At 37.0% G+C, this 14,005-nt stretch overlaps 1 protein-coding gene across 21 annotated transcripts in view; it reads right to left on the bottom strand.

Moving 5' to 3' along the window:
• Positions 1 to 14,005, bottom strand: part of SLMAP (sarcolemma associated protein) — a 158,684-nt gene that overhangs the window by 63,901 nt on the left and 80,778 nt on the right. For all 21 annotated transcript variants that reach the window (XM_060022726.1, XM_060022725.1, XM_060022729.1 and 18 more), the window contains 6 exons: positions 10,670 to 10,706; positions 8,953 to 9,015; positions 4,481 to 4,576; positions 4,150 to 4,221; positions 2,662 to 2,802; positions 1,234 to 1,371 (listed from right to left, as the gene is read on the bottom strand). In XM_060022726.1, the coding sequence (XP_059878709.1) occupies positions 1,234 to 1,371; positions 2,662 to 2,802; positions 4,150 to 4,221; positions 4,481 to 4,576; positions 8,953 to 9,015; positions 10,670 to 10,706 (547 nt within the window). The remainder of the gene's footprint in view (positions 1 to 1,233; positions 1,372 to 2,661; positions 2,803 to 4,149; positions 4,222 to 4,480; positions 4,577 to 8,952; positions 9,016 to 10,669; positions 10,707 to 14,005) is intronic.

The following is a 14,005-nucleotide window of genomic DNA, read 5'->3' as shown; positions in this document are numbered from 1 at the left end:
AAAATGTAACTTATTCTGAAATTTTAAACAAAATTACGTTTAGCTAAATGAATGATGATTACAAGAACTTTTTAAGATGACCTCTTTTTAACAAGTCCAATATTTAAAGCTATTATAGGTTAACCAATCACACAAAGGGGAGGTATGCTCTGGTCTTCTCTAACAAATGTGTATCTTCTAGCCACTCAGTCCATGGTTTGAATTATATAAAGATGCGTCTTCACAAACTCAGTTCTAACATTTTACAGCAGTGGTCCCCAACCGCTTTTTTAAAAAAAAAAACATTTTAAAACATTTATTTATTTTTATTATTAATTAATTTATTTATTTTTGGTTGCACCGGGTCTTAGTTGCAGCACGTGTGCTCCTTAGTTGCGGCCACGGGCTCCTTAGTTGTGGCATGCAAACTCTTAGTTGTGGCATGCATGTGGGATCTAGTTCCCTGACCAGGGATTGAACCTGCGTCCCCTGCATTGGAAGGTGGATTCTTAACCACTGTGCCACCAGGGAAGTCCCAGTCCCCAACCTTTTTGGCACCAGGGACCAGTTGTGTGGAAGACCATTTTTCAACAGATGGGGTGGGTAGGGATGGTTCAGGTGGTAATGTGAGCAATAGGGAGCGGCAGATGAAGTTTCGCTCGCTCGCTCGCCCACCGCTCATCTCCTGCTGTGCCGCCCAGTTCCTAACAGGCCGCAGATCATTACTGGTCTGTGGTCCACGGGTTGGGGACCCCTGTTTTACAGGACCAACCTGGCATTACCTATGGTCTGGTCTGTCCTCAGCCTAAATGTCCTATAGCTACAAGGAGATGCAGCTGAAGTGAAGCCAATGGCCTCCCTGGAAGGAATCACTCCAAGGTTCCCTCTGGGCTTGTGCTAGCACTAAAATAGCTGGGCCCTGATTTTGGGACACCCGAAAGATAAGCAGATTCCAGTTTTTCAAAAGTCTAAATATCTTGGGTTTTGCTGACTCTCATCTATTTCCTGTTACATATTTTAAAATGCCTATTATGAAGTACTATTTGTTTCCACCCAAAGGAAATATGTCAGCTTTTACAAACTTTCAGTTATCTGTGGTAAGGGGGTTTGGGCTAAATGGCACCTGATTTTTACTATGAATTTAAACCATTACCAAATTTTACATCAACAACTATTCAGCAATAACTAACTCTTAAGCTATCCAGTGTATTAGGGACGATTAATTTACATACTTCTAGGTTGAGAAATACCTACCTTTAATTTATCAGATAAATCTTTAATCTCATTAACTGCTCCATTATATTTATTGGCTAATTCTCTTAATTCTTCCTGAGTCCGTTCATTCATTTCTTTCAGGTGGGTACATTCATCTTCAGTATTACTCAGACTTCGCTGTAATTCAAATTTACAGGCAATTGATTTAGCATAAATGCACATTCTAAATTCAATTTATAAAAAGTGTAACTCTATGGGCTGTTCTAAATCAGCATCTACCCTGGACTTTATATAAAGCTGAGTTAAGTAACATAAGAATTTCAATTTACTTTAGGTACATGCTAAAACAGAAAATACCAAGAATTTGGAAAAACAAAAAACAGGGGGAGGCAGAAAAGGACAATACTTTATATAATTACACTTTTTTTTTTTTTGTGGTACGCAGGCGTCTCACTGTTGTGGCCTCTCCTGTTACGGAGCACAGGCTCCGGACGCGCAGGCTCAGTGGCCATGGCTCACGGGCCCAGCCGCTCCACGGCATGTGGGATCCTCCTGGACCGGGGCACGAACCCGTGTCCCCCGCATCGGCAGGCGGACTCAACCAGTGCGCCACCAGGGAAGCCCATAATTACACTTTTTAAAGGCCATTGGTTATGAGTTTTAGCCTTGAAAATATTTTAAGCCTATCAATTCTTGAAAACAAGTTTAATAATGTGCACAGAATCAATTTAATAAAATTAGAAGACAATTAGCAATTTTCTTTCCTTGCATGTCATATTAATGACATGACAGTGAATCAGTCACTTTGGGATGGGGCTATTATAGAAACTATCCTTATATTAAAATATGTTTACTATTTAGTTTACAATGGACATTTTAACTAAATCCAGTAACACGTAACTTCTGTGGTAATTTTCCAGTAGTTCAAAAGAATAACCCATATTATCAATTATGTTGTTTTAAAGCAATGAGAATCACATTTTGATTATTCCTAAAAGACCTAGAAAGGACCTCAGAGATAATTTCCCCTGTGAACCTCCAAACAGGCACAATTTTCCTCTCTGGAGGATGGGTAAAGTAAGAATAGTGGTGTTGCTCTCTACCTTACACTGACTATCCTCACCTGGAAGAAAAACAAAACTATGTGAAATGAGATCAATTCCCTGGCACATATCGTGGTCCACTGTGTGGAGGCTGAATCCTAACCAAAGTGCAAATAGTAAAATTCCCTGGTTAGGCTTTTATTTCCTCAATCACTGACTAGAGACCATAAGCACCAGAACTCACAGGGTTATGTTGAGAATTCCTGACAATGAAAACAGCATACTGCTCCTTCCCACCAGATAGACAGGAAAAATTTTCTAGCTATATAATAATACCCAAGTTTGAAATGTCCTGAAAGGCTAGCACTTTTAGGCTAAAATTTTAAAATCATAGTCCTATTTAGTATTTGTTAAATTTAAATACCTCAACTTCTGAAAGTTTTCTAACCACTTCAATTTTCTCCTGAAGAACCCGCCTCAGGGACTCTTTGGCTGTCGTCTCATAGTTGTGTTTATCCTCCTGTAATGCTATAAGTTCCTTCCGTAAACTATCTTCTGTTTGATTCTAGGATTAAAAAATATTTATAATTATAGCCAATTTATTTTTTTAAGTATTTTCCATTTAAAAAAACAACACATTGCAATGCTCTTTGAGTTCTATATTGAGGTACCTCCAAACACAAATTATGTTCACTCTGTATTAATTGAAGCTGTTATTTAAAAGCTGCATTAATAAATTATGCCTTCACAAATATATTAATTCACACTTCCAACAGAAAAAAAAGGTCGAAATAAACTGAAAATTTCTCTCAAGTATACAAAATGAATGAACTCTTCTACTTGCCATATTCTCTGAAAGCCACAACATTTACATTTATGGGCAAAAATAATCTCTTACCTCTAAAGGGGTCAAGCGTTTTAAAATAATAACTAAACCAAATGGAATAACAGCACCCTGTGGGAAAAGCTGATTCCACGTCTAAGGCAGGAAATGTAAAAGATGAGTATGGACTATCTTGTCTGATATGACAGCAGGAAGCTATCAAAGTCTACCAGGGTTCTACCAAAAGAACTCAGGTGCCAACCTGAAGAAGTTCCTATAGACCAAAGGTGGGATAACTGGGAATCAATAAGGAAAACAAATGAAATAGGTTTATACACATGAAATATATTTAAATCTAAGTTGGGGGAAAAAAAAATACTTCATTGGTCATTCTCTGGTGGATGAAAAGGAACCAAACCATTATTTTGAAATCCAGTAAATAAAGGGAGAAAATCATTTATCCTGCCTTGCCTAAAGAAGATATATCTCAGGATAACAAAATGGTTTATGCGGGGAAGTTTCTCTTTATAGAAGTAACTCAGCTAGTAAATGAAGGAAAGATAGAATTACAACATCACGATTTTTGCAACCCTTAATAAAAGAATGGATCTAGGAAAGGATAATCAAAGACTGCTAATATCTCAAAAAGAAAGACAACTAGACACTATGGTGCTTCCTGGTGAAAGTACACAATATTATCTACGAAGTGTTGAAAGAAAAAAGAAGTTGAGCCTACATCAGAGTTGATCTAAATCTGTAGATCAAACTACGAATTTACGGTGTGGAAGGAGGAGCTAGAAGAATGTTTAAATATCAATCCAGACTGAGGAAAATTATACAGAACAAATGACCCAGTTTCTCCAACAAATATCAACTATGATGGAACAAAGAGAGAGCTGTACATGGGTATTCACTATACAGTTCTTTCTATTTACATGTATGTTTGAAATTTCCTATAATGATAGAAGATTAAAAAGAATGGTGAACATGTATAAACGTTTTTGCATGTATTCAAAATGACAGTCAAAGACATGAAGCCACATAAAAAAACTATGCATTCTTCTTTATGTACTTGAGATTAATACTCACTTTGGAGCAAGCCTGTAATTGGTTTCCCATAACTTCTAACCGTGATAAGAGTCTATCTTCATCTATTAAAGCCTGTTGAAGAAAAATTAAATATCAGTAAAATCCCAGAGGAATAAAAAAAAATATATCAAAAAGGTTGCTACTGCCAGAAAAGATCTAAAATCATAACGCTGACCAACATCCACTGAAAAATGCTAAATTTTCATTATTTGTTCATTAGGAAATAACTTTGCCTTTGCTTGTCACAAAATTTTAGTTTTAGCTTAATCAACAGCTAAGGGATATTAAACTGTGCTTAAATGCTTCTTGAATATAAAGGCAACTGGAATACCTGCCAACTGGTATCTGAAGCCTCCTGGGTGATGGCTAGTAGCCGCTGAAGCGTGGCTAACTTCTGTTCCAACATCTGTTCCCGATGTAAGGCCTCCTAATATTATAAATCACAAAAGAAATTCTAATAAACTCAGCATGATACCTTTGAAGAGTAATCAATTTTTAGCACATTCTGAAAATATTCTCATATTACAACCCACAGTGTATCTCACTTTCAAATCTGATAAATCTACTTTGTAAAATATGTTTAGGCCACATCATTATAGCCTCATTTGTTGAGCTGTGATTAGTGCTATTAGGGGTGCTCTAGTTGCAACTTCCCCTATAACAGAAAACAGGTCATCTGTTTTTGTTTTTTTACTTGTAATTAACAAGAGTCTAAAAAACCAAAAACCTAGGGCTTCCCTGGTGGCGCAGTGGTTGAGAGTCCGCCTGCCGATGCAGGGAACACGGGTTTGTGCCCCGGTCTGGGAAGATCCCACATGCCGCGGAGCGGCTGGGCTCGTGAGCCATGGCCGCTGAGCCTGCGCATCCGGAGGCTGTGCTCCGCAACGGGAGAGGCCACAACCGTGAGAGGCCCGCGTACCGCAAAAAAAAAAACAAAAAACAAACCTAGAGTAGAAAATCTGACAAATTCTTTAACCCCTGCATTTTATATATACACATTTAAAAGATATGTGTGTGTGTGTGTGTGTGTGTGTGTGTGTATGGTGAGAGAGAGAGGGCGAGGTGAGAACAAACTCATTCCAAACTAAATCCAAACAATCTGGTTAGCAGCAAAGATACTTCATAATGGCTTAGCTACATCAGTAGACATCTACAAAAGAAATAACTTTTAATTTTTCCTTTTAAAAGTGTTATATAAACACAGTGTTTTATATATATATATAAAGAGAGAGACTGCTTTATTCTCACAGTCTACTCCATTTTCAGGTGTTCTAATTCTCTCTGTGACTGTAAAACGCTTAGCCATAGTCGAATATGCCAACTATAAGTAAGAGTCCACCAAGTGTTAGTTCAATGTAATTAAGGGGTCAAGGAGTTATATAACTATTTGGCAGCTCCAAAGGAATATTTTTACAGAGAAAGACACTGGCAAGCAAAGCCTTATTTCTAGGTCACTTGTTAACATTTGATAGCTGTTAAGAGGGTCTCCATCACTGGAAGTCAAAGTGAAAATGCTCACACAGCATTCAGTTGCGGTTTTGGCACATCTTTAAATTCACTTTCTTCTATTTCTGTCATTATCCCAAGAAGAACATTTACTACCATAATATCTCTGAGCCACCTCAACTGAGAAATATATACTTCAAACATAGTATTTGAGGTTTAAAGCATTCATTTGTTGCTCTCCACATCCTTGATAAATAATGATTAGGGAAAATTTGGTCTGATTAGAGTCAGAGGTACTGCTTTTTTTAAAAAAAAAATAAATTTATTTATTTTATTTATTATTTTTGGCACTGGGTCTTAGTTGCTGTGCACGGGCTTGCCATTCTTCGTTTACGGTGTGCGGGCTTCTCAATGCGGTGGCTTCTCTTGTTGCGGAGCACAAGCTCTAGGCGCGCGGGCTTCAGTAGTTGTGGCTCGCGGGCTCTAGAGCGCAGGCTCAGTAGTTGTGGTGCACAGGTTTAGTTGCTCCATGGCATGTGGGATCTTCCTGGACCAGGGCTCGAACCCGTGTCCCCTGCATTGGCAGGCGGATTCTTAACCACTGTGCCACCAGGGAAGCCCCAGAGGTACTGCTTTTTAATATAACTCTAAAAGTACAGATTAAGGAATCTAATAAAAGTCATTCCGCCTCAGAACACACATTAAAACACAGCTTACACTTAAAAGGGACTAGGTGCCAAGTTTATTTTAAACTTCTAAAACATTCCTAATATCCAGGAAGTTACACTAATGCTGCAAAAAGTTTTACTTAAAAACAAAGCCACCAAACAACCACTACTTCCACTAGATGGTGTAATTTCTCCTTTTTTACTCAATTCCATTTAGAGTTTCATAACTCCATGAACCACATCCTAACAGAAATCTAACACTTCCAGGAACAGCTTTTAGTTCTAAGGCATGAAATGCATCTATTTCAGTTTTTATTCAAAAGGTTTACAATTTATATTAGAACTTCAGCAATTCAAAAAGACGTATACAGAAAAGACAATCCAGTATAATTTTCCCTCAAAGAATCAGAAAAAGAACAGTGGAAGATTATGCCATTATGACTATTCAAAGAACTGACAAGAAAGATGGAAAGAGTACTGGAGTGAGTCAGAACATTAGATTCACAGTCCATGTTAACTAGTAACTGTAGTATATAGCCCTGGGAAATCATTTTACCATATTTCTCATATGAAAAGTGAAGGTTAGACCAGATTAATCTCAAAGTTTTCTTCTACCTCTAAAAATAAGAGAGATTGGGCTTCCCTGGTGGCGCAGTGGTTGAGAATCCACCTGCCAATGCAGGGGACACGGGTTCAAGCCCTGGTCCGGGAAGATCCCACATGCCACGGAGCAACTAAGCTTGTGTTCCACAACAACTGAGTCCACGCGCCACAACTACTGAGCCTGCACGCCACAACTACTGAAGCCCGTGAGCCTAGAGCCTGTGCTCCGCAACAAGAGAAGCCACCGCAATGAGAAGCCTGCGCACCACAATGAAGAGCAGCCCCCGCTCACCGCAACCAGAGAAAGCCTGCGCGCAGCAATGAAGACTCAATGCGGCCAAAAATAAATAAATAAAATAAACAAATAAATAAAAAATAAGAGCGATCTAGGTCAATTAATGTGACTTCCTACTGAATGGTAAACAACTACTAACATTTACAGTATACGTTCTATGTGTCAGGCACTGTTCTAAGTGCTTTACATGTATTAATTCTTTTTTGTTTGTTTGTTTTGTTTTGAATATTTATTTATTTGACTGCGCTGGGTCTTAGTTGTGGCACACAGGATCTTCGTTGCGGCATGTGGGATCTAGTTCCCTGAACAGGGATCGAACCTGGGCCTCCTGCATTGGGAGCTCGGAGACTTAACCACTGGACCACCAGGGAAGTCCCTTGCAGCTTGTGGGATCTCAGTTCCCCAAGCAGGGATCAAACCCGGGCCCTCGGCAGTGAAATCACCGAGTGCTAACCACTGGATTGCCAGGGAATTCCCTGCATTAATTCATTTATTCTTTACAATTATGTGAAGTAAGTGCTATTATTATACACATATCATAGATGAGGAAAATGAGGCACAAACAACTTTCCCAACAGGTCAGAAGTTAAAGCCAAAGATCAAATCCAGGGAATTCTGGCTAGAGTCTACCTACGTTTGTAAATACTAAACTGCAAATGTGTAAAACCACTTTTCAATCCACCATTACATTATGCCCAGTGGAAAGTAAGATCTGATTAATGATAATTGATAATTTTCATTGATAATTTTCACAGATGTGTACATTCTTAACTGAGGTAGAACTGCTCTTAGTGACTGACCTATAAAAGAATGTAGGGACACAGGATCACTGGTTTGGTCCTATCATTTTAAACAAAAGGCAACTGAAGACCTACAATATGTAAACTGACTCACCCAAGGTCACAGAACTCATTGAGTAGGAGCCAAGATAAAAACCTCAATCTCTAAACTCCTGATTCAGGGTTTTCCTTAATCATGCTCCCTCACTAGAATAATAAGAACCATAATCCGGTCTAAATCTACCAAACTCAGAAAAAAAAAAAAAAAGAAAGAAAGAACAACCACTTGTTTTCTTTTTAGAGATCTGTATGGCTCTTTAAATATGGCATTAACTTCTTCAGGAGCCCATTCTAAGTATCTGCCCTACCGAGAGATCTTTCTACAGATTGAGCAGCACAGAACAGTAGTTAAGAGAGAGACTCTGAGGTCTGACTTGTCTGGGTTCAAATCCCAGCTCAACCACAGAACTCGGTGTGTGATATTGTGCAAACTATTTAAACTTCCGTGTCCCTCAGTTACTCCATCTATAAAAATGGGAATAAAATATGTACCTTACAGGAATTTTGTGAGGATTAAATGAATTAATATAGGTAAAGTGCTAAAGTCTGCTAGAGTCTGGCATATAGTAAGTACTACATAATTATTTGCTATTAATAGTTAATATTTTAACAGTTCATATTATTTGCTATTATAGCTATTAATAACAACCAAAATCTGTCCGGATTTAATTTTATTTAAAAGTCACCTTTGGATAAAGAACAACTGTGGAACTTCTTCATATGTGAAGAAAAAAACTTCTCTTGTACAGAACCTTATCTTCTCTAGACTTAACAATCGGATTTTTTAAATCCTTTTTTTATAAGACCTATTTTTAATTTTTTTTGTACTTTAAAAAGGTATTTCTTTTGTACTTGTATCCAGCCAGTATTTCTTTAGCCTATATTTGTGAACTAGCAAAATCAAATCTAAGTTCTGCTTTTAAAGATTAAGAATTCTCAAGATATATTTTACCTGAAGATACTGAGAAAGCTGGAATAGTTCCTGAGAGTACATACTTGGAGTGTTAGCAGCAACCTAGAAACAAAATGATACACCATTGACAGTCACACAGAATATTTGCAGAAGACATTAAAGCCAAATCAAGTCCTTGCAATGCCTATTTACTGAAATATGCAAAATAAAAATTATTTTTCAAATGAACAATTTTCTTTAGTTTTCAAAATATTTCTGCTCCATGTCTAGAATTTATAAACGGTATTGTATTATGCTGATCAGTTTGGGATTTACAAGCAGGATGGTGCAACAAGTGCTACCCATGAAAACATTCCTTGATAAACCAAATCACAAACTTACGGCACAAAGGCAATACAGCCTTTTCTTTACCCAGAAATAATACCTGCTAAATCAACAGATCTACATTTTTCCCCTTTAAAATTCATTGTCAAATAGTTCTTCAACATGTCAACAAGTCACAATTCGTTTAGAAGTAGCCATCTTCAAAATGATATTTGTATGTGGGCACGTGGGGAGAAGCAGGGCACGAAATACAATACTTTGTCCAATGGCCAGAGGCAATGAAAAAAGGTCTTTTTTTTTTTTTCCTTTAAACTGTAGGTAGGTTTTAAGAAGAAAAAGATGGGAAATAATAGTGTTTAAACATTAAAGTCACAGCCAAAATGCTTAGAACTCAAGAGTATTGGAAGAAATAACTTCTATAAGGGTTTCTCCTGGGTGTGGAATATAGAACCACAGAATTATTTTTTTTAAAAAAAGGCACTAACAGGTTGCTGTATCATTCATTTATCCATATTCTCAACACTACCCAAGCCTTATATGTTAACTTATTAGCGTTAACTTATAAGTGTTAACTTATTAGTCTATTTTTACTAATATGCTAAGTAGAAGACAGAGAGGTGGCATTATTTTTTTAAAAGTTAGTCCTAAATCAGCAAGGCCATTATTTACTTCTGAAATGACTCTTGTTATTGCTGAAGTTGATGTTTAACCACTTTTACTTCTAAAAAAGGAATCTAACAGAGAACTTCAGTTTCAGGTAGGCTTTCATTCTTTATCCAAATGGAAGGAAAAAAAAAGTAAAATGTTTTTCCCAATAGTTTAGTTACTTTACTAAGAAAACTCAACATACACTTTAATGCCAAAAGATACAAGAGATCTTTTTTTTTTTTGCTACTTAGCAGTAATATCTACAGTTTAATACACCATTATTTCTGAACAAAAGAAAAATATTTTCTAACAAGTAATTACTGCAAAGTTTCTGTCCAAATCAAGTTAAAACTGATCTTCAAGAACAATTAAAGAGAAATTTCTGTAAGCCCATATTTGTGTTATTTCCATGTGTAGGTATATTTTGAGTAAATTATCTGGGTGCAAAGCTTTAATAAATATTTCTAGACAGAAATGCATTATAGAATAAAAAGTAGTAACTAACACTTCTTACCTTTGGCTAGGCACAAAACAAATGCTTCTAGTCTAGAGTCAGCCACTGACTTGAGATAACAAAGGCTTTGTCCTAAGAAACATCCATCCTAAATTCTCCAGTTTTTGAAGATCAGACTAGAATAACTATACAGCTATATGCATTCTTGTATTTTTGTTACAAAAGAGAAGTAAGTTTCTAGGTAAAGCATATTAAAAACGAACAAACAGAAACATTTTCAAAAGCAATATAGCTGAATCAGTTTGGAAAAAATAATCATTAGCAACTTACTTTGTCAACAGGACTTGGTAATGGAGCATGGATGACACTGAAAAGTAAAATTTAGAATTTTTATCTAATTTCCTGACAATAGAGGAAATAGAGTATGACAGTACAAGAATATCTTAAACCCCAAAGTTGGCACACTTGTTTTCATATAATTAAAAGAATGTGAATTATTTTTAATCCTTCATAAACATATAGAATTGTTAGAAAACAAGGTAATAAATACACAAACCTTTTACACATTAATGTATTTCTAAACACAAATTCAAAATCCAAAACGTATTAAATGCCCTTGCTGGATCTACTATTAATGAGGGCTATGGTGAATTCCTTGGTTATAAGAACTTCTAAACAGAAAGGAAGCACTCCTTAAATTATCCATTTAAAATTTTAGAATGTGTAAATTAAGTTCTCTTAAAATTAAATACTTCTATACAGAAAGCCTTAAAAAGCAAAGTTCTACTGTAAAGAAGGCTATAATTTGAAAATACATTCTAGTGGAGAACAACTTCAGCTAACCAAAACATTAGTACTACTCTTCTCTACCCAGCCACCTCACACACTGAAAGCTTCCATGTAGTTATGAATCTAACTCAATATATCGCTTTAAAACTAAACAGTAACACAGTATTAATTGGTATTAATTGCCTTTGGGGCCTTATAAAGTACATAAGAGGCAGTACAGTGTAGCAGTTAAGCATGCAGGCTCAGAAGCTATACTGACTGGGTCCAAATTTTGGCTCTACTTACCAGGTATATAATCTTGGGCAAGTTATCTAACCACTATAGGCCTCAGTTTCCTCATCCATAAAATGGGGATAATCATAAAACTAACCACATAGGGTTACTGTGAGTATTAAATGTGTGAATAGAAGTAAAGAGCTTAAAAAAGTACCTTGACATAGTAGCACTTGACCACTACTACCACTCCCATGAGAACAGAGCCGCTAAGGAAGCCAGGGTTCCTGTCTTAACAAGCACTGTAAGATACTGTAATGTGGGTTGGTAGGGTGAGTAGACGGAGCACAGAGCAAGACTGCCACCCATGGTCCCTACCAGTTGCTCCTCACTCCATATCCTAGAGGCCAATCTGGTAATGGTCTGCTTGATGGTTGATTAGGTAAAGTTCCTAGATTCAACAGGTTAATCACGTGTAAGTTGCTGACAAACTGATCTTGCAGGACTTAAAAATAGGGATGACAATTCTGATTCCATTGTAGTAACTGCAAACATCCTAAGAATATTTCAATTTAATTAGTCACAAATACACTAAGATGCTGAATAAAATGGAATATTAAGTATTAGCCCCCACTTCCCTTCTGAGCTCCCATGATATCCTGTAGAGACTCCCACTGAGAACATATAATCCCCTGCTCTACTCCTTTGATTTCACATCTGTGTTCTCAGCACTTTGAACAATTCACCTCTGCATCCCCAGAACCTATACAAGGCCCTAACAAATCTGGTGCCTAATGAAGGTTTAAAAAATTACATACAGCTTTAGTGTTTTTTCCTCTGCCTCATAAAAATGCAATAGACGTTTTAAACATAAGTTTCTTTTTCTTGATTTTATACAAGTAATACATATTGACTAGGGAAAATGTGTGAAGTAAAGCATGAGGAAATAAATAAAAACTACCCAATGCCAGCACCCAGATATAGCCAAGGGGTATATACCTTTTCTCTGTAGATATGCACATACAGGGAAATGAATTTGAGAAAGTCTAAATAGAAGCAAATGGTATTAATGGAAGCTTTTTGTTTTTTATTTTGGCTGTGCTGGGTCTTCATCACAGTGCCTGGGCTCTTTGTTGTGGCGCACGAGCTTCTCTAGTTGCGGCACATGGGCTTAGCTGCAATATATGGGACCTTAGTTCCCTGACCAGGGATTGAACCTGGGCCCCCTGCACTGGGAGCACGGAATCTTAATCACTGGACCACCAGGGAAGTCCCAGGAGGTTTTGTTTTTGTTTTTTTTTAAACGAGTTTTCTCAGTGACCCAAGTACAAAATTTTCCGTTCTCATGAAAATCTGGTTGATAAACAAAAGGCTAAAAATCTAGCAAAACATTCCATAATTGATATATATTTGTACTTTACAGAAACTATTGTGGATACAGGTGTATTTTGTTTGAGTTATGGAAAAAAGTTCATACACAACAAGGAACTGTAGAAGGAAAACTTATTTAGTGTTAGGGTGGTGGGATTATAGGCAATTTTTCTATGTTTCTTATTATTTGAAAATTATTTGTGCAATAAAAATCAAGGAAGAAAAAAGAATCAGCTTTTTGAGAATGGTATACCTACTGAAGACCTTAAAAATATTAAATGGTATTCTGGCATACTTAAAAGCATCTTGATTGCTAGAAAATATTAGATTACAGTAAGAGAAACAGTATTCATCGTGTGCTCATTATGCACCAGGTACTACACTAAACTCTTTAAGTGTACAGTCTTGCTTAATCCTCCTCATAAAATTCCTGCTCAATAGGTACTATTATTAACTTCATTTTACAAATGAGAAAAGAGAGGCCTGATCAAGTCACAGAACAGGTGGAGTTGGGCTTTGAACCAGACTATCTACCTCTAAAGACCGTTCTGATCTTCCTCCAGCTTGAGGATTGCCTGTTCAAACTTCATCTTCTCCAGAAAGTCAACCAGATTACACACAGTGAAACTGGCAGCGAAATTTTAAATGATGCTAACATTTAACCACATAAGAAAAACCAAACAAAGAGAAGGAAAAAGGGACAAAGATGAAAAGCACTGGGGGAACAAGAGGGATAGGAACACAACTCACTGATGTAGACTTTGAAAAAATTCATATGCCCTATCGGATGGAAGCTGAGAACAGACATGACCCTTTATGCAGCTGCTCAAAGCTTTTGAATCCATGAAAGAAAAATCTCATTATCAAATACAAACATCCAGGTCTTTAAGAAGCCATTTGTTATTAGTTGATTAATAGTTACTCTTATTTTTAAAACCTTAACTCTTGACTAACTCATATTAAAAGCTAAGTCACATTAATGTTCCCAAAGTTAACTATATTTTTAATAATTAAACTATAATTTAGAATAGGGAACAGTTTAACGTTTTAAATTTAAAATGTTTAAGGGCTTCCCTGGTGGCACAGTGGTTGAGAGTCCCCCTGCCGATGCAGGGGACACAGGTTCGTGCCCCAGTCCGGGAAGATCCCACATGCCGCGGAGCGGCTAGGCCCGTGAGCCATGGCCGCTGAGCCTGTGCGTTCGGAGCCTGTGCTCCGCAACAGGAAAGGCCACAACAGTGAGAGGCTCATGTACCGCAAAAAAAACGCCAAAAACATAAAATGTTTAAAATT

Source organism: Delphinus delphis, chromosome 10 (assembly GCF_949987515.2).
Source record: "Delphinus delphis chromosome 10, mDelDel1.2, whole genome shotgun sequence".
NCBI classification, from domain to species: domain Eukaryota; kingdom Metazoa; phylum Chordata; class Mammalia; order Artiodactyla; family Delphinidae; genus Delphinus; species Delphinus delphis.
Note: the sequence above shows the minus strand (reverse complement) of the source record. Positions and strands in the feature narration are given on the sequence as shown.